Below are 20870 nucleotides of genomic sequence, written 5' to 3' on the forward strand. Positions count from 1 at the left end.
AAAAGCTGTTCAGTAATAAGCCAGGAACAAAAACAAAACCTGGTCTGAGAGATAAAGGAGGTGACTATGAAATGGGGAACATACAGTCTACCAAACACTTATGAGACTTCACAAATCAAAATCTAGATTTGCTTTATGGTAGAAACCCAAGGTAATTAGAAACTGTGTTTTTTTGAATTTGTAATATTTTATTTTATTTTTTCCGAAGCAAATATGACTACATGATATGAATTGATAGAGCTTGCTTATGGGTACACAAGTATTGGAAATGTCTATATTTTTTAAATATTTATTTTTTAAAAATGTTTGGGGGACTCTATGGATGTGATAAAAAGCCAACAATGTCTTCTTCCACTTCACTCTCTCCTCACCCTAAAGCTGTGCCTCTCCTTCCAGTTATGGGATATTAGCTACTTGCCTGACATCCTGTAATGGGAGTGGACTTTCGTATATGATCTGAGACTCTCACTGCATACACTTATGTTTCTAAGGGAAATTGCCAAATTTTGAGCCTTTAGGTAAACCATTTGTAAATAGGGGACTACTTGAAATATTCATTGTATTGGAGACACCCACCTAATGAACTTATGCAGTAGCTCCTATGGAGTGGGAAGAAGATTGCTCTTAGAATCTGGAATCCTGGCTTCTCAGACCCTGTTTGGATATTGACTCACTGTGTGACCCTGAGCAAGCCCTTTTATCACTTTCAGATGTTTTTTCATTGATTTAAAATAGTGAAATGTGGAATAAATGTCTTTTAAGCATCCCGTAAATCTAGCGTTCTAGAACTATGATTTTCGAGTTCACTCAATGTTATAAATTGGAGAAGGGCTGTGGTGGGAGAAGTTTCCTCCCCCTAACTCAAAACTTCTTAACTCATTTTTCGGTGTAAACCAATGACGCCTTCTGGTGACATGTAGATTTGTGCTTCTTGCTATACAATGCTTAGGTAGTCCAGATAATGTAAATACTTAGGAATGAAAAAGAAGTAGGAAAGTTGGACATTTCTGCCTCTATGGATTTGCCTATTTTAGACATTTCATAAAAATGGAATCATACAGTCTGTGGTCTTTTGGTTGTCTAAGGCTTGTTCTCTCGTAGAGTCATCAGGAAGGGCTCCTTGAAACAATATGCCCTAAGTTCTTGCATGTTGATAATAGATCATCTGTGTCCTCTACACCTGAAAGTCAGCTTTGCTGAATATAAAATCCTTGTTTCCTGAGGGATCTAGGCATCAAGAAATATTTACATATATCCACTAGTTTCCATTTCTCGTCTGTTGATTTCCTTATTAAGAACTTTAACGAAGTTAAAAAACAGTGATGAATTCAGTAAGTCATGAGCATCCCTAGAACCCAGATTGGGTCTTGATTTAAGTTAGTGAAATGTGGAATAAATGTCTTTTAAGCATCCTCTAAATCTAGTGTTCTAGAACTATGATTTTCGAGTTCACTCAATGTTATAAATTGGAGGAGGGCTGTGGTGGGAGAAGTTTCCTCCTCTTAACTCAAAACTTCTTAACTCATTTTTTGGTGTAAACAAATGACTCATTCTGGTGAAATGTTAATTTGTGCATGGAAAAACCTGGTGTTCTGTGGAAAAGAAATTGGCTGCTTGATAGTGGAAGGGAGATGCTAAAAAGTAGAGAAGCACCACAAAGAAAACAATAAAGTGCTATAGACACAGAAAGAATTAGGAACATGTACTGATTCTTTACTTATGGAAAAGCCACAGTCTTAACTCCTTCCTTTCCCAAAATTTGAATGCAGATTGCTTTCTGTTATAAAAAGATCTCCCATTTTAGTGACAAACTTAAGAGGAATTCTGGCAGCTGTAGCAAGAATGAGGAACTTGGAAAATTTAAATACATAAACATTTTTTAAAGTTTCCTAAGGCCTTTCCAAACTCTTTTCAGACAGGCTAAACTTCATTTATCAATGATTGATTAGAATCCAGAATGGGGGTGGGGATAAACGTATTGGTTTTGTGCTGGTTGAATAACTTTTTACATTTGAAAAATCATAACAAAGGTTTTCCACTAAGAAATGCAAACATATTTAAACAAAGTAACCACACAACTAGTTATATAGTTTTTTTTAAGTGGGCAAGACTCTCCCTAGTGTCTAAGGATACGCAGTTGTTTGATAAAGAAATATAAGAGAATAAATGCCAGGATGTGGTTACTTCTGGAGAGAGGGAAGGAGCTATGACTGGGACGGAGCACACAGAGAGTTTTGGGGGGGCTGCCACAGTCCTGTTCCTTGACCAGGGAGGTAATTACTAGGGTGTGTGTCTTATGATATTACACTAGGCTATACATTTTTTTGCATGTGTGGTATGTGCGTTGTGGATGGGAGGATCTGTATGTCTGTGTGTCTTTAGAATTTAAATAAGTTTTAAAATAAATGAATAATAAAAAATATTACCCAGAAGGATGGTCAAGCTTGGTGGAATCAGTTTTAGATCTTGGGATCTATTTTAGATCTCTTCCTTTCTCTCAAAAAGAATATTTAATGGATTTGAGTTAGCTTGATATGTATAAATTAGAGATTATATTTCAAACATAAAACAGCATAATTCAAAGATAAAGTATATATAAATGTTCTACATGTCTTAAAGTGCTGGTTGAACAGGTATTTTGATATACAGCATTCATCTTTTTACTTTATGAAACAGATCACCCAAATAAAACAATTTTTTATTTACCATTTTTAGGTGTAGTAGTAAATTTTCAAGTCATAAGCATACTATATACTTAAATGCATGTACTATGATATAACATATATTGTATAGATAACATAAGCAATTCTTTCATTAATTCGTTCTTGTTTTACAACAGATGTTACTTTTGTTCAGAGCTGTTCTGAAACTTGAGTTCAGCAGCAAGGAGCACGGGTTAAGACCATGGACTCGGGCACCAGACTGTGGCGTTCAAATCCCAGCTCTCCCTCTTGCTGGCTTTGTGTGAACATAATCAGAGATGATAACCTTTCCCACTTAGAAGCTTGTTGGAAAGATTAAGTGATTTAGCAGATGTAGACATGCGGAAGAGTTGCTGGAATATATTATAATGGTATATGTGCATCAGCTGTTTTTACTTAGCCAAAATCATTTATGCAGTTCAGTTTTGGGGAAGTTATATGGCTGAAAGCCTAAACATCCTCATTCCTGGCATCCCTAAACTCGGGTGTTCTCACTAAATGATTGTGTTTTCGTAGAGGTTCTCATCCTATTTAAACAACTTAATGTAGACGGTAATATAAATAAAGCATGTTGTTCAGATTTTATAGTTTATGTCTGAATATTCACTTTCAAATATAGTTAGCATGTTAGAGGAGACTTGGAGGGAAATCTCTTTATGTTTTTTATATCTTGAAATTTTATCAACGTGTCAGTGCATATTGTTTCCAGAGGTATAAAAGAGGAAGATGTTTAGGAAAGAGGGAAGCAAGGATAAGAACAGAAAGGAGGGAGGGAAAAGAAAAAGAAACTAATAGGGAAAAGAGGAGTTGCCTCAAAATATTTGATTTGCAGTCCATTTTACTGAAATATGCATGGTCCATAATTATAATTAGTTGTGTGGTTACTTTATTTAAATACGTTTGCATTTCTTAGTGGAAAACCTTTGTTATGATTTTTCAAATGTAAAAGTTATTCAACCGGCACAAAACCAATACGTTTATCCCCACCCCCATTCTGGATTCTAATCAATCATTGATAAATGAAGTTTAGCCTATGTGAAAAGAATTTGGAAAGGCCTTAGGAAACTTTAAAAAATGTTTATGTATTTAAATTTTCCAAGCTTCCTGAGGGTTCTAGGCATCAGGAAATATTTACATATATCTACTAGTTTCCATTTCTTGCCTGTTGATTTCCTTATTAAGAACTTTAACAAAAAGAAGTCCAAAATATATCTTAAGAAAGTTGTACATAAATCTTCTTCGCACTGTTAATGTGTCATGCCTCATTTTACAAATGTTTCTCAATTACATTATTTCAGATCTACAGTATTGGCATAGCTCTCACTGTTGAAAAGTAATTTTTTTTAATGTTTTTAACCTTGTGAGACTAGTCCTATGGTAAAACAAGGTTATTTAACTTGTGAACTGCCACAAATAGATATAAGAGCTACTTTACACATAAAGGGCCCTTTAAATCTGAATACTATTGTGTGCTTGTTTGCAACAGAGTCTGTATGAAGAGAGAAAAAACTAATAAATGCTGTGTTGTGAACTAGATTCTCAATGTGGTATAAAGTACTCACAGGAGGTTCCTTCTTGGCCTCATAAATTTGACCATATCTTTCCATTCTAATGCTATTAAGTGACTTAGAGACATGACGTAACAGTAAAATAAGTTCCTAAACCACAGTGGCAAGCACACAAGACTGAAATTATGCAGTGATGACTGCCATTCATTTAGGAATTGGCTGTCCCGTTTGCTCTTAAACATCAGGCAAACAGCAAACAAAGAGTTGGCTGTTAAACTGCAAATTCAGCATCACATAGCTTAATATCTCTTGTGCTGTTTGCTAAACTTAGAGATCATTAAAGATTTTTTCTTGGTTCACTGCAGAAACAGTGTAATACCTGTGGTATTATATAAATATTTTGATTCAAGTATTATTTCCAATCACTTCATTGTCTGTTCTTATAGAATTACCTCAGTCCACCTAATTCAGTGCTTCTCAAACTGTGGTGTATATCAGAATCCCCAGGAAGGTTTATTAAAACAGACTTATGGGCTCTACTCTCAGGGTTTCTGATTCTGTAGATCTGGGTGAGGGCCTGATAATTGGCATTTCTTACAAGTTCCCGGGTGATGCTGATGGTGCTGGTCTGAGAACTACACTTTCAGAACCACTGACCTAATCATGAAACCCTCCTCTTGCACTTAACAGGATTCCTTTTTTTAAAAAAATGAACTAAGAAAATAGACATCTGGATTTGGCTGTGGCCATTGTTTAGGAAACTGTCTTAATTCACTAGATCAAGAATTGAGGAAAACATTTCCTCTCTTGGGAATCAAAATAAAGCTCCCTTCCTAAAATTTGACAAACATTGTATCAAATGAGCATAAGCTATTTGGGGTTTTATTTATGTTAAAGAAAACTCCAGTTAAATAAAACAAATAGAAGAGCCCTCCTTCATAATCCCTGAAGAACATGTGACACAAATTTCTATCATTACTCTAATATATAATGAAGATTTTTAATGAGTCTTTTGAAATCTTATTTCCTCAAAGTCCAAGATCCATGTCGGACTTTGCCAGAATTTTTGTTTGTTTTTATTTTTCTATCACAACCCCTAAAAAAGATAGTTGCTTTTTCCCAGGGTCCCTGGTCATTTGTCTTCAACAGTACAGCCTTGTAGTGACTAAACTTAGGGCCAGAGTGACAGTACCCTACCTTCATGCTATTTTGTTAAGATGAACATATTTTCAGCGTTCACATCAAGTTTTTATCCACTGCTTTGTGTTTAATGTTAAAAGAGCTTGACTCCATTACTTTTGCACCTTATTTCTGTGGGTCTGCCTCCTGGCCCCTAGACTGGACTGTGGAGCGCAGCCCACCCTCTGTCCCTTCTGTTTTACTCCCCTTTTATCCTTGACTGCCATGCTTTCTCCGCTGTGCTTTACCTCAGAACTTGGAGTCTTAGTTTTTTTTTCCAGCTTGATTGAGATACAATTGACGTGTAACATAGTATAAGTTTAAGATATACAATGTGTTGATTTGATACACTTATAGATTGCAAAATGATTACCACAGTGGCGTTAGTTAATACCTCCATCACTTCATATAATAACTGTTTCTTTTTTGTGGTGAAGACATTTAAGATTTACTCTCTTAGAAAGTTTCAAGTATATAATACCATGCTGTTAACTGTAATCACCATGCTGTGCATTAGATCCCCAAACTTACTCATCTTGTAACTGCAAGTATGTACCCTTTGACCAACATCTTCCCTTTTCCACAACCCCAACGCCACCTCTGGCCACCACCATTCTACTCTGTTTCTATTAGTTCAACTATTTTAGGTTCCACATATAAGTGATATCATACAGTATTTGTCTTTTTCTGCCCGTGAGTCTTACTTTTTTCAAACACACAGTGCTGCTATCCCAATCTTTCTATTAGAACTGGTTCTTTTGAACAGATCTAATAGATCAGTTCCTTAGCTCTGAAGGGTGATTCTGTCTGATTGATAACCTTCAAGATGTTGAGCAGTCACAGAAAAAAAGATGTACATAGATCATATTGGGGGAAGTCTGCTTTTTCTAAAGCTGAATTTAAGATCCTCAAAAACACTTGAATGATAACTTTCTCTACAGTTTTGTACAGTTGTCTTTCTATATATCTCTGATACTTTTGCCAATTTTACGTGGTCAGACTGATGGCAAGAATTTGTCTGATGACCTTGTGCAGTTCTCACAACAGTATTATGCTCGTCTTCATTTTCTTTTCAGAGAAGAAATGGAAGTTATTATTTTATCCTTTCCTGGTATCATAAAATACTACTCTAGAGACATTTTTCCAGTGTCACACTTCAAAAACAAGTATTATTATGAGTCATTGACCACAGCTGTCCCGTTTACTTATGGATTCCAAGTGCCTTGTGCAACTTGGCATGTGGTACATAGGCACTCGATAAATATTTGTTGAGTAAATGAATTGACATTTTTAAAAAGTCGGAACTATAAAAGAGGTTCCTTTGTCAAAGTTTATAATTTAGAAAATTGAAACTATGTTGAAGTGTGTGTGTGTGTGTGTGCATGCGTGTGCGTGTGTGTGCATGCATAATAGCTTTAAAAAGCATTCAGATAGTGCAAGAGTGGCCACAATGGGCAAGATAAATTATGTTTCCTGTTAGTTATTATTTATGTTTGAATGTAAAGAGAAAATGCCTCCCAACTTATTTCTATTTAATATTTTCAAAACTCTTCTAATAAGAAAAGTATTGTGTTATGTGACATTTTAATATTCTGGTGATAGTTATTATTAATACAAGACATTGTTTCATTGAATTATTTATGGTACTACAAGAATATAACACTGATCTATCAAAAACAGATGTAGCGTTGTCATGAAATAGGATATAGAACATATTTTAAAACCTCTTAATTTAAACGAAAAGTATTTAAGATGCTTTCAATCAAGTTAACAGAATCCAGGGCAAACTCCAGACACACTCATTCATTTACACTTTGTCTATGGCTGCTTTGACCCTATGACTATAGTTAGTGAATGAGTGAATGAATGAATGAATGAATGCCCTCTGACCAGAAATTCCACTTTCAAACATTTAACCTGAGGAAATAGTCATGTATACAAATAAGTATGTACAGGGGTGTTCATTCCACTGCTGTTTGAAGTATCAAGACAGTGGAAACCTAGGTGTCAGATACAAGGGGCCTGTCTAAGTTCTGGCATATCCATACATGGGCATACTCTGTAGCTATTTTTGAAAGTTGTTACAGAAATGTATCTATTGATAGAAAACAGGAGTCAGTGAACTACAGCACTCTGGCCAAATTCAGCCTGAGACCTGTTTTTGTACTACTAGAGCTAACAATGGTTTTTACCTTTTAAAGGATTATAAAAGAAAAAAAATAAAAAACCATGAGATACAGAGAATATGTGGCTGGCAAAGCCTAAAATACCGTCTGACCCTTTACAGAAAATGTTTGCTGACCTCTGATATAAAATGTTGTATTTAATGTAGATTAAGTTGCTGGAGATGGAGCTAAAACATTACAAAATAGTATATATGGAATGATGCATTTTTCAAGAAAAATGCAATCGATGCCATTTAGAAGGATAAACACTTAGGATGTTAACAATAGTTGTGTCTACGTGGATAGGATTAATGAGATTCTATGTTTCTGTCTATTTGTCTAATTTTATGATTTTTCAGTAATGAAAATATATTAATTGTGTAATAAGAAAAATTAAAAATTTAATTTTGGTACAGAAAAAAAGAACAGGGAAAAGAGAGAATTTCTCTGAGTTCTAAGGTGCTAAGGTCTATTTCTCCATTTTGTAGATGAGGCAACTGAGGTGGAGAGGTTAATCGCTTGCTTCAGGGAACACAGACATAAGACAAAAATAACACTTTTCTGCCAAATTCCCTGTCCAGCAGCATCACCATTTGATAACTTAAAATGTTCATCCATCAGCTGGTGTATAAAATTATGAACTCTGTGCCCAGAGGCAATTTGGAGGTATCAGTGTATAATATATGATAGAGGAGGGTTACGCAGAAATGAAAAACTACCAGTTTAATGGGATTAGATGCACAACCAGGTAGGTTTACATTTGATTAGACAGAATGAAAAAAGAGTAGCTTCCATTTTGCTTTTTTTTTTAAAAAAAAAAAAGGCAAACCTATGTAGGCATAGGTATTTAGTTTACTTTGTAAATTTGCAAACTGTTACTGCTGAAAAATATACTAATCATTGCTTTTTCATTCCTAAAGAGTTCATAGTTCAGATTCACTCATCTGAATGAATACAAAAAGGGCGAATTTCCTGAAGCTCGTGCCCTTCACCATAAGATAAACACGGAAGAGACATTTAACTTTTCCTCAGGCCCTGTAGAGACAACTGTTTACACAATTAGTCAGCAGCTTAGAAGGGAGGCAAATACACTACAACAGTGAGCCGTCTTCATTGTAATGAACTGATAGCTAATAACAGAAAGAAACGGTAGGACTATGGAAAGCAGACAATAAACTTCAGCAGTTTTTGGACCATTTAGTGTATGGACAGAAAGCCTCATATCCTTCAATTATTCCTGCGGGAACCACTGTCTTATAGCGAAGAACAGTGATGATGGAAACTATTATTGCTCTTTAAAAAGCACTTGTGCGTTTAATCGCGTTTAATCATCTTGTGATTTGGGAGAATGAGTCCCTGTTGACATATTTAGAAACTGAGGCACAGAGGGCGTAAGTGAGTGCTCAGGATCATACAGCTCAGTCGGCTGGTGACGGGAACGATCTCCTACCCCAGACTTGGTGTCTGCACGTGATGCTGATGCTGAGTCACCAAGACAGGAGCCCTCTACGTTTCACTAAATCAAGGAACAGGTAAACATGTTTTTAAAACCAATACAAATAAAAAGGTTGAATATAAATATTTTGATGCTCTTTAGAGGTGAGATTCAGTATCTGGAAAACTTCGCCAGCATGGAATGCGTCATAACTCAAAAATGCCAACGAATCGCAATATACAGTACCTGTGAAACACAATGAAGTGAGGTATGCCTGTCCTTTCGTAGATGAGGCGGTCGTTTTATTCCTCTTATCTTTCTATTGAACAAAGGTTTTGAGCCTGGATTTTGTATATTTCAAATGATGTGTGATGTTTACCTGCAAATGGAATAGTAAACAGAACAGTCCCCATTTTAACACTTGTGATATCACATTTTAACAACCTCTGTATGGTGGATTCCACAAATTCTGTTAGAAATCATAGCCAGATAGAGTCCATGCTTTCCTGATTCCTGTCTCTTTAGCAGGCATTATAAATTTTTTAAAAAGATGTTTCCTTTTGATGTGAAATGTGTGTTCAGAAACTATTTGGCATACTTATCTAATGCTAAATATTATTAACAATATACTGCAAATTTTTCAACACTTGATGTTGGTAACTTGCCCATTTTTTAAACCTAAATTGAGATACAATGAGCAGCTCAATAGCCCATCTTTAAGCACCGGATAATGGCTTGGACTATTAAGCTGATATTTATTATTCTTGGGCCAGTGCTTTAGGAGTTAGAACATCTAAGATAACACTGTGTATGGTGCGTCTAAGGATAGTTCTAAGCACAAGAGCTATAGAGCCATTGGTTTTCCTCTCCTTTTCTGTGCATTTTTAACTTCCATATTGAATGCGTGTTAGAGGAAGAACAAATAACTTTCTATTATCATACTATTTCATTTTTCCCAGCTTCCCCCTGCCCCATTTATCTCTACAATAAATGTTTACTTTCTTCTTGAGAAAACTGTTTTTTAAAGGACACTAATTATTTCTCAAGCTCTTTCCTCTATCGACAGCCACTATAATGTTTCTTAGTGTTGTCATTTGAGTATCTTTGCCCCTTACAGCTCAGAAAAGTTCCACAACCAGTGAGAACTACTGCCTCTCTCCCTGCTGCATTTCTCAGAACGCTGGTGATCCAGAAATCCTTCCGCTTGTAAATGGGAGGCACTAAGATCATAAGTGCTGGAACCCCCTTGAGATGTCTGATGTGTTCTTGTAACCAACCTTTAACTTCTCCCCCGATATTTGAGGCCATTAGCTTGTCTTATTTTGTCTGTTTCTTTCTTACCATTTTCTAGAACCTATTAATCTACCTCTCTACCCTGCTCTCTGTCAGTCTTCTTCCTCTCCCCTTTTGCGTTATCTCCTGTCCTCTGCCACATTAACCCAGAGTGTGTGCACAAACATGTACATACCCACCCCCAAATAAACACACATCTGCACCCTCTCGAGTGCCACCTTTCCAAGGTTACCTTTCCCCTAAGACCGACCTCAATCTCTCTTCTTGTTTTATTCCCATAGTTAACCACTAATTTATTCTCTACTTATATGTTGACTGATATTGTTTTACAGTGTATATTTTATGTTTATGTAGTTTTGTGTGGCTCACTTGCCTTCCTGGTTGTAAGCTGCTTGAGATCAGGGATCTTATTTTTTATTGAGTCTCTCTCTTATAGCTCTTACCACATTGGGTAACATGTAGTAAGTGCTTCTTAAGTTTTAAAACCATATCCTTTGGAGCAGAAAAGTACCTCAGAAAATGTCTTGTCTTGTTTTACAAAAGAGAAAATTAGAGAAATGGCAGAACTGGTGAGTGGCAGGCCCTGAACTAAACTCGGGCCTCCTGATGCCTGTTCAGTGTGCCTGTTACCAGGTCCACTTGACTCTGGCTCAGGCTCAGCCAAGACACAGGACCAGTTCCAGGAGTAAGTAGCATTGGTTGCTGCCTACATGGGTACTGGGGGTGTCTACCTTGAACAACAGCCTGAAATTCTCCCCAGTATTTCTCTTCATTTTTCATCTTGCCCTCTTAACTTTATAAAATCGTCCCCTCTCAAGAGCTAGGGAATGAAATCAAAGCCTGCAGGGAAAAATCAGTATCCAGACAGAATTTTATTCACTCATTTATCAACATTATCCATTTTGACTAGCAGATAGTATAAAAGGAAATTTTTGTTTTTTAATTTCACTAGCTGTTAATTTTTCATGAGAATAAATATCATTAAAAAGTTATCTAAGTCTAAAATGCCTGTTCTCAAGAGAATTCTGCTTCTAGATTTTTTAAATTATACTTAAGAAGGTTTTTCTTTCACTTAAACTCTATGCTTTCATACATTAGAAACTCAAGTCTAAGGTGCAGTTACATTGATTCTTCTTGGTTGTGACTCATGGTTACTGGTGGGTTAGTGTGCATCCTTTCTATTTTGAGTAAACAAGTTGGGGAGATCTTAGTGCATTCGTTTTTCAGGAAAATGAAGAACACTCTTCATCTAATTGCCTAAAGGCTAAAAATTGAAGTGTAATGAATCACAGGGAAGAAAAACAAAACCACTGACAAAAGTATTTATCTAATTAAATTCATAAATTAAAAACAAATGAAGTTCATTATACAATTGACAAATATAACAAATAATTCTTTTAATTTAAAAAAACTCAGTTTTGGTTTTGATTAATTAGAGAGAGAATGGGAAGATCAGAAAGAGGTAGTGAAAGAAAGATGGGTGCACACACATACAAGGGACTCACAGGAGAGAGTCCCTCTGGATCAGAAGAATTACGTATATCTGAGCTGGCACAAAGCTGGCATGCACTTGGCTGTAGCCATCATCTAACCATCTCACATCAGAGCACTTAACTAGGAGCATAGGGCCTCTCTGAACCTTAGTTTCTTCATCTGTATACCAAAATTGTGGAACTAGATGACCTTTGATTCCCCTTCCAGCTCTAAGTTTCTGCTGGATTAACTATTTTCATATATCTTTATTCAAATATTTAAACCGTTAGAGGTTCCACCCTAAATTGAAAAGTCAGAGTAGCTTAGTAAGTACTTATTGTTTGAGTGATTAAATTTGGCCCGTATTATGTGCGTTAATCAACTCAGCTAACGATATGTGGGTTATTTCATTTATTTTCAGCCAAAGATATTTATCATATCTGTGGCATCTTGCGCTGAAAGCTTTATGTAGTGAAAATGAGTAATAGGTAAACTCTGCTTATACTAATGGGAAATTAGTGTTTGATCTTTTAACAGCGAAGTTTTTCAGCATGAGCATTTGAAGAAAGGCTTTGATATTGATTATACATTTCAGACTGAAGCACGTCTGAGCTGAAACTGGTTCTTTCCAGAATCATCTGTATTCATTTCTTCTTCCCTTACTCTTTGCTCTGGCATGTAAACATTCTTGTACAGTTCTTCAGGGATCTGCCAACCAGAAAGGCAAAGGAAGCCATACATCTTGTTTACATCCTTTCTAGTCCTATCTGTAAGAGTAAAGTAAAAAGATATGTTTTTATTTGATAGATTCTAAAATCTGAAGTTTTTTAAACATTGATCAAAAACAGCAGTGAGACTGATGATGTTACTTAAGTATAATGAAAAGATAGTTTTGATGTAGTTATTTTGAAATTCTTTAGACCATAAAAGTTTTTGTTTAAACCTATTTGTTAGTTACACGCTTAAAAGATTACTTTAGAAGCTGTTTCATCATATGGTACCATCCTTCTTTCAGCAAATTGTAGTAATTTTGATTTTTGCTGTGAATATAATCAGAATCTCTATAATGCACAATCTTTTTGAAGATTCCTGTTGGGTCATAGGATGTCTGCCCATGTGAAACTGATTGGTGCGAGTTGCACAAAAACCCTATTTAATTTTAATGGTCATTTTTTAAGAAAGGAAAATGTCTTCTATTATCAGCATGGATTACATTTTATTAACTGTCGTTTTTCATCTCGCCCTCTTAACTTTATAAAATCTTCCCCTCCAAATGTAAGTACCAACAAACCTTGGAAACCAAGATTCACTAAGAATTGGGTGGCAATTTAACGTTTTCTGTCTTTATAAAAAAATGATAATAAATTTGCTTTTTTTCCTGTCTCGTTTTAGTACTAACTTTGTGACTTCTGAGTAGTAGTTTTTCCAGTGATAAATCAAAAGCAGAAATTATCAGCCCTGCTCTCCCATTTCACTGGGGAAACTGAGAACTGGAGAAGTTAAGTGACAGGCCCTGGCCTCCCATGGAAGCCATAATAGAGCCAATCCAGGACCCCAGTTCTGGCCCCGTCCATCATGCCTGCCCCATTGAAGGAGTGCTGAAGTACCATTTAGTGTATTTTTTTGTAATCATTTACATTTTGGCACACTTTCCAAGATGGGCTAGTTAAAATTTAGCTGCCCTTTAGAATGATTTATGATATTTCTCCTTTGTTCATTTAACAATATTAACTTTATAAGCTAGTTTGGAATTTTATTACATACTCACCATTTTAGGTGGAAAGACGTTTTCTTTGAGAATCTGGATTCCTCCTCCAAATAACTTCTCTTCATATCTCAGGAGGAAGTAACAAATCAAACGATAAGAATTGGAATTGATTCAGGCTCACATTTGATTTCATTTAAAGCATCAATAGGTTAATTAATGTTTTCATCTGAAACTGTTTTGTAATTGTGCCCAAGACTGAGACTCCAGAAGACTTGACATAATTATTTGCAGACAATAGAAACCAGTGGAATAGGATGGAGCACTTTGCAAACACTAGAATATCAATGGTGTCTCATTACAGTGCTCCAGGTATGTTTATTAATCTTTGATTGATTCTTTCATTTATTAAATGAATATGTATTGAATACCAGTTACTTTGCTGAATACTGGGTATATGTATATACCAACAAACAAGACAAAGTCCACGCCCTCGTGAAGCTTGTATCTAGTGGAGTTGTCAATCAACAAGTAAGCAAATAAGATAATTAGGATGTGATCAATAGTGGGACAGAAATAAACAAAGTGATGTAATAAATAATAAGTGAGAACAGCCAACTTTATTTGGGGTTGTTAAGAAAGGGGACATTTCTTAAAAGTGGACATTTAAGCAGATTCCCGAAGTTAAGCATGAACCAGGCATGCGAAGGGCTAGGGAAGGAACTTTGCAGCCAAGGAAACAGCAAAGTCAAAAAGTTTGAGATGGGAAGGGCCACTGCTTGCTATTAACTGAGAATATAAATATCTTCCCACCTGCTCCTGATAGGAAAACTGTGGTGATATCAATAAATTTAAATACAAAATGGCCTAATCTGGGTTGGATATGTAGACTAGACAGTGAAGGAGAAATGGAAGTCTTTTTCTCTACTTTTACAAAGAAAAGAAAGTTAGTTGGGGACACAAGAGGGTAACACAAGAAAACATTTAGAGTTATGGATCTTGCCTTCTGTAATCAAATGCCGCATTGTGTGATGCATGTTGTCAATGCAGGAATTCACAGAAGACAAAGATCTTGGCCTGGAGTTGGGACTTGACCTGGGCCTTGAAGAATGAGTGAATTTGGATTGGCCATCAGGAGGCAGAAAAGGGTGTTTCAGGATGAGAGAATTGTGTAAATAAATATACTAAGGTGGCACCACAAAAAAAAGGTAATTATGCAAGAAGATGAAGGTGTTCACTAACCTTATTGTGGTAATCATTTTACAGTATACACTTGTATCAAATCATCACGTTGTGCACAATGTTATATGTCAATTGTATCTCAATAAAACTGGGGAGGAAAACATTTTTTAAAAAAAGATAACTAGAGCAGACTGAACTTGAATGAGTACTTGGGACCATGAAGACTCCAGCTGGAGCCAGAGTGGTCTTTGGGAGAACAGAAGATAATAGATTGGTCTGATTCATAGATGTCATTGAAAAGCTCAGTAGATCAGTTTTGACCTGATGTTTGAGACAACAGAAGGAGTCATTATGGTTTCCTGAACAAGAAAGTTGTACGGTAAAAAGAGAACTTTGGTAATATAGATAATGTAGGTAATATAGGTAATATAGTCCTCCAGACTAATGGAGACAGGAGGGAAAATCCTGGAGAATGGGAGACTAGGTAGGAGGACCTTCTTTTTTATCATGCCACTTCATTGTACCCGGTGATGAAAATATGGACTATGCTCTTATCACGGAAAGGAAATGAGCTGGATATGAAACATTTCAGGGGAATTAACATTGATACTTGATGACTGAAGAGCGATAAATCAAAATGCCTGTTCTGTGGAGCCCCGGATACTGGCTGAACCGTAGTGTCAGTGATGGAACTGGGGAAGTTTGCCTGGGACGTTAAATCATTTGTTTTGTCTTGGGCATGTTAAGTTTCAGAAGACAAGACACTCAAATGTGATGTGAGCACACAAGTAGAAGTTCAGAACTAAAGCTAAAATGGAAAGTTGAATTTGGAAATGCAAACAGGTGATGAGAACTAAAGGCTTAGCTCTTGAGAATGAATGCTTATTGTTAAGAGTGTGTGTATTGAAGGGAGGAGACACACACACACAGATAGAGAGAGGGAACTAAGTAGAAGGTACCAAAACAGCAGTTGGATGAAAGCCAAGACAAGAAAGAATTTCAAGCAGTAAATAGGGAGAGTTCTTGGGGAAATACCATTATCATTGGCACCATAAAAACTATAACTCACCTTTTAGAGTGATTACTGTGTGTCCTAGGGCTTTAAATATAATAATGCATTCGTTTCTTTCCACGATCTTTAAAATAGTAAATGCTATTGTTATTTCCATTTTATGATGAGGAAGTTTAGGCACAGGGAGATTCAGCAATTTGCCCAAGATTAGCCAATTTGAAGAAGTGGAGCTGAGATTCAAATACAGACATTGTGTTTTCAAAGCCTGCGCCCTTAACTCCCATGCCATATGGTTATAATATCCTTGATGGTGTTTTAATTACAGTTTGATTTCCATCTGATGTAAGTTTCTTGAAAAAGAGTTAATTAATTAATAATTTAAAAAGTTGGGTGGAAACTAGAAAGTCAACAGATGGCTGGGCTGTGGTTGGATAGTCCCTTACAGCAGAAGAGAACTTGGAATTCTCTGGGATAAGGCAGATTAAGAGAAGGAAGAATCTACTTTTTGGTCTATTTTTTCTTTCTCCTCTCCTTCCATACAGTGTTAGTTGTTGAAACAGGGAATTAACCACTTTAAGTAGAGTTATAATGATAATTTGTGGGGAAAAATGGTACCTCTCTCTTTTAGTGCTGTCTATATGCTACAAATGTCTGCGTCCTTATTTGTAGATCAGGAATGTTAACTTTATCTAAATTGATTGTCAACAAAATTTTTACATTAAAACGCATTACTTTCTTAACATTCATTAATAAATGAGAGTTAGATTCCAAAAGAGTAGGATTTCAGAAATAGCGTCAACATTGGTGTTACTGGATTATCTTCAATCTGGGAGCCCAAGTGCCTGGATTTCTCTGTCGGGAGGCTCAGATCTTGGAGCAGGAGTTATGAACTGGAACCCTTCCCTCTGGAGAAGCCCCACAAGACTTCTGTGACAATGGCTTCAGTGAATGCATTCCATTGGCTAAGAGAGGACTTTGCTTCCATTCTCCGTGCTTTTCAGGGTTCCCCCAGCCTTTCTCACTTCGCCCTTGTTTGAGGAAGAGGCAGAAGGAAATACTTAAGTTTCCAGCCCACCATGCTCAGTCATACGAGACGGCAAGGAGAAGGGACAAGGCACCTGCCTGCTGCCACAGCTATAAGAGGCGAAGCTGTAGCAGTCCTTCCTTCGATGTGTAAATTAACTCAGTGCTTTTCTTTAGACCTAAAGCTGTGAAAGGATGTCATCTCATTAATTTTCCTGAAGCATCATCTGCTCGAGTGAATTGGCTGCTTGAAAACTTTCACTGTTTTCACATTTTAACGAAATAAAATTCTTAACCTTACATTTATGACTTTCCGTGATTTGGGGCCATGCTATGTATGTCCAACCTTATTTACCAGTACTCCCCCTTTTTTGGTCAGGCAAGCTGACTTGTTCCATTTCTTCTGCAGGCCCTCGCTTGCCTCCATCTGTGTTTACACCTTCAGGGATGCCTCGTCCACTTCCCACTCCTCACTCCGATCTCTAGTAGTATTAGCCCCTGTTCCATGCTGCGTACAGTCCTCATCTAAATGCATCTCCACCACACAGCCTTACAGAACTCATCTGAACACCTAGATGGTTTTATCTCCAGCTCTCATTTTATCTGTATTCTCAATATTTATGTGCATATATTAGCTTTCTTGCTAAATTCTGGGCAGAATCTGTACCAATGTAACTTTGTATCTTCCATATCACCTGCACTTAACATCAGAGGAAGTTAAAACTGCAAAGGGCTGAGAGGACATACAGATTACTTGTAATAATATGTCTTTTTAAAACTCCTCCTTTCTCTGTGCCCCTGTAAATAAGTGAAGCTGGAACAGGACCACGCCTCCTGATTTCCAGTCCAGGACTTATCCTCCAGCAGCAATGGTTCTCCCCCTGGCTTGCGCATTGGGATCACCTGACATCCCCTGTGGTGCTTTAAAAAGTTCTGATCTGGAAGCCCCAAACCACAGAAATTAGAATCTCAGGAGTGTGACCCAGAAATCAGTATTATTCAGATCTTCCCCATGATTCTAATGTGCAATCAGGATTCTAATAAACTCCCCACAGCATGATGGCTCCTGGACCATTCTTGATTTTTTAGGTAATTCTATCATTTGAGAAACTTTTATTTTTTCATATAAAGAAAATTTTAAAGTAGAAAAGTGCTAAATGTGAGATAGTGGTATAGAACTTTTTGTTTTGCTTACAACAGTAGCTTATTTAACTGTTTAACTTTTCAGATATTTCGAAAGAAAGCAGTGGAACTTGGGGTAAAATTGCTACCTGCATTTCATACACCCTCTGGAATACCTTGGGCATTGCTGAATCTAAAAAGGTAAAACTCTTCGTTTTCAACAACATATTTTAAGTTGGAATATTCGAGATTGTGGTCTAACAAATAGACACTGGACGGATAATTACTTGTACAATGTCGGTGACTGACAGACACCATTGAGAGTCTTGGCACCTGTCCTTGTGTTGGAAGCTATTAGTTTTTCAGTGTTCCATGGCCTTAGATGGATCTCCTTCATGGGATAGCATAATCCCAACAAAATCATCCAAGCCAAACATGATTTGAAGTTTTCACTCTTTTAAGGTGACGTTGTATCAGTGATACTGTCTCCCTCCATAGATTCCAAGAGCATCCCATTATCTTTAAAATTGTCATCAAAGCATTTCACTTCCAAAGAAGCCAATTCCTAAGAGCAATTACCTCAGTTCAGCTGCTGGTCAGAGATATTGCAGAGGTGGAACACTTGGACTAATCAGATCTCCCATGCAGTGAGCTGGTGAACTGAGACTGCGAGCACCGGAGGCTACCCAGCCCACAGTTTCAAGGAGGGAAGGAAACTGGTCCACTGGCCCAGACCAACCCAACCTTCTCATCCGGTTTGGGTGGAGAACCCTGGTGTGCCAAGTCCGTGAGAATGTGGCCCCAAGAAAAACCAGGGCTGAACAGACTTTCTGGTATTCTCCCAGGGAGTAGTTTGCATTTTCATGGTACCTTGAGCATTTTGTTAATAGACGGTTTCATCTTAAGCTTCCTTCTTAACTCTTTCTCCTCCATAAGTAATTGATTGCATATGTGCCTCTTTGTGGTGATGATGATGAGCTATTTTATCATCATAAAATATGAAGCTTTGTTCTAGGCACTTTACACGTATTACCGCATTTAATCCTCACAACAACCTTATAAAGTCAGTGCTATTGTTATCTCCATTTTACTAATAACCAACTTGAGTCACAGAGAGATTGAGTCATTTTCCTAGCATCACACTGTACGTAAATGGTAGAGCTAGAATGTGTCCTGAGATGTTTATACACACATTGGCGCATAGACACAAATTAAACAGCTTTCCTGTTTTAGAAATGCCAAGCGTATGTACAGGGTGGTTTGGGAAGATTAATGCACATTTCTTCTTAATTATTTATTTTAGTGACATTCTTCCCGAAAATTAATCATGAAATTAATTATTTGGTTAATAAGTCAGTTAAATGTCATGCTTTGTTGTCATTTGTGTGTTATGTTATCTATATTTTGAAATCACCCTGTACCTGTCTATAATTGTCTATGTGTGTGTATGTGTTTGGGGGGCAAAGGCGTTGAGGCAGTGAGGTGGGGAGAGTCCACACCATTGGGCCATGTTAATTGAGGTGGTTCTCTGTTGTAGAATGTGGTATCTCAGGATCCGTTTTCTCTTTAGGGGTCCTAAGACTTTCTCTGTGAGCTTGAAGATCATAACATAGGCTGCAGGGTCTGAAGGCAGGCCTGGGTCTGAGCTTGGCTTGGAGGCAGCATGGCATTTGTTCGGAGGCCCATGGGTTTTTTTATTTGGCTCACGTAGACCACCTATATAACCTTCCATGTCATCAGACTTTGTATTTATAGATAGTATTCTGACCTAGAAACTACTCTGTTTTCTGAAATAAGATCTTGTTACAAAAACGCTGTGCACATTTAACACATTTTTTTCCTACTGCCCTCTGAGAATGCTGATATGGGCCTAACAGTCCAGTCGTACACAGAGTTAACTGGTTATCCAGACACCTGGTTCCAGGTGTTTGACAGCTGCTGTAGGGTTATCTTTAGAGCAAGAATTTCAACTCTCCAGGCTGATTTGTAAACTGGAAGTTAGGCTCCTTCAATAGTCTTTTGTGAACCTTTTCAGGTTCACAGGCCACTTTGAAATTCTGATGAAACATGACCCTCTCCTCTTAAAATGCATATTCTGAGTACACGTATTTTTACACAATTTCCAAAAGCTATCAGTACTATAGGAGCGCACCTAGGACCTAGGACCCCAAGATTAAAATACTGGAGTGAATGGTCACCCAACCTTCTGTTCTTAAGATTCTGTGGAGCTAGTTCTTACTGCTTCCCGAAAGGTCGTGAACTTAGGTAGCATTCTACTAAAACTAAGAGAGAGAGATGTGGGTCTACTTCTTTGCAAAATTTCAGTCAATTATTGTGAGGTGCTGATATCATTTAATTAATTCTAGCCTTTCTTGAAATAAGCATAAGAAATTGCATCTTTCAAGCATATTTAACGTTGCTTAGTGTTTATTTCTAATGGCCAAGAGGATTTTTCCTTAGTAAAATCTATCCTTAGTGTACAGTGGTGATATTTTTCAGTACATAAAGGAATACTTCTAAAAACTATTAAATGCTGAATCCTCTATTATCTTTTATATTTATGCCTCTTGAAAATTCATTAACTGGGGCATTCAAGTTTTTTATAAGACTTTATTTTGCCTTTACAGTATTTTACATTAGAACTTTTTGTTTTGTTTTGAAGATTACAGGAAAATTGTATATGATGAAAAATAATGTGCCATTTCATTTACATATTCTCTGATGTTTTCAAGTTTAACTTTAGAAGAAATTAGGTGACCATTTGAGACCTGATAGGAACAATTTTAATTTCTTCCTAGAAACCTGTATGAATTTTTTTTATTATGTATTTTATCCGCTCTCAATCCTATAAACTTAAATAGCAGTGACTTACCCAAATTCACACCATAGCCTTGGCAAAATTAATAGTAATATCCATCCACTAAAATTCCTCCTATCCCTTTGCCCGATCAAGTACGCTCATCGAATCCACTCTCCTTCCAGCTGTGAGGCTGATTATTCACCTTAAAGTATTTCCTCTAGGGGAAGAAAACAAAATTTCATTTTTATCTGCAATAATTACATTTCAGAAC

The 20870-nt window shown here is 36.8% G+C and overlaps 1 protein-coding gene across 1 annotated transcript in view; it reads left to right on the forward strand.

Annotated features, from left to right (window-relative positions):
- Positions 1–20870, forward strand: part of MAN1A1 (mannosidase alpha class 1A member 1) — a 154660-nt gene that overhangs the window by 71397 nt on the left and 62393 nt on the right. Inside the window, exon 5 of the mRNA XM_058566376.1 lies at positions 17906–18000. Coding sequence (XP_058422359.1) covers positions 17906–18000 — 95 coding nt within the window. The remainder of the gene's footprint in view (positions 1–17905; positions 18001–20870) is intronic.

This window comes from Diceros bicornis, chromosome 23 (genome assembly GCF_020826845.1).
Source record: "Diceros bicornis minor isolate mBicDic1 chromosome 23, mDicBic1.mat.cur, whole genome shotgun sequence".
Taxonomy (NCBI): Eukaryota; Metazoa; Chordata; class Mammalia; order Perissodactyla; family Rhinocerotidae; genus Diceros; species Diceros bicornis.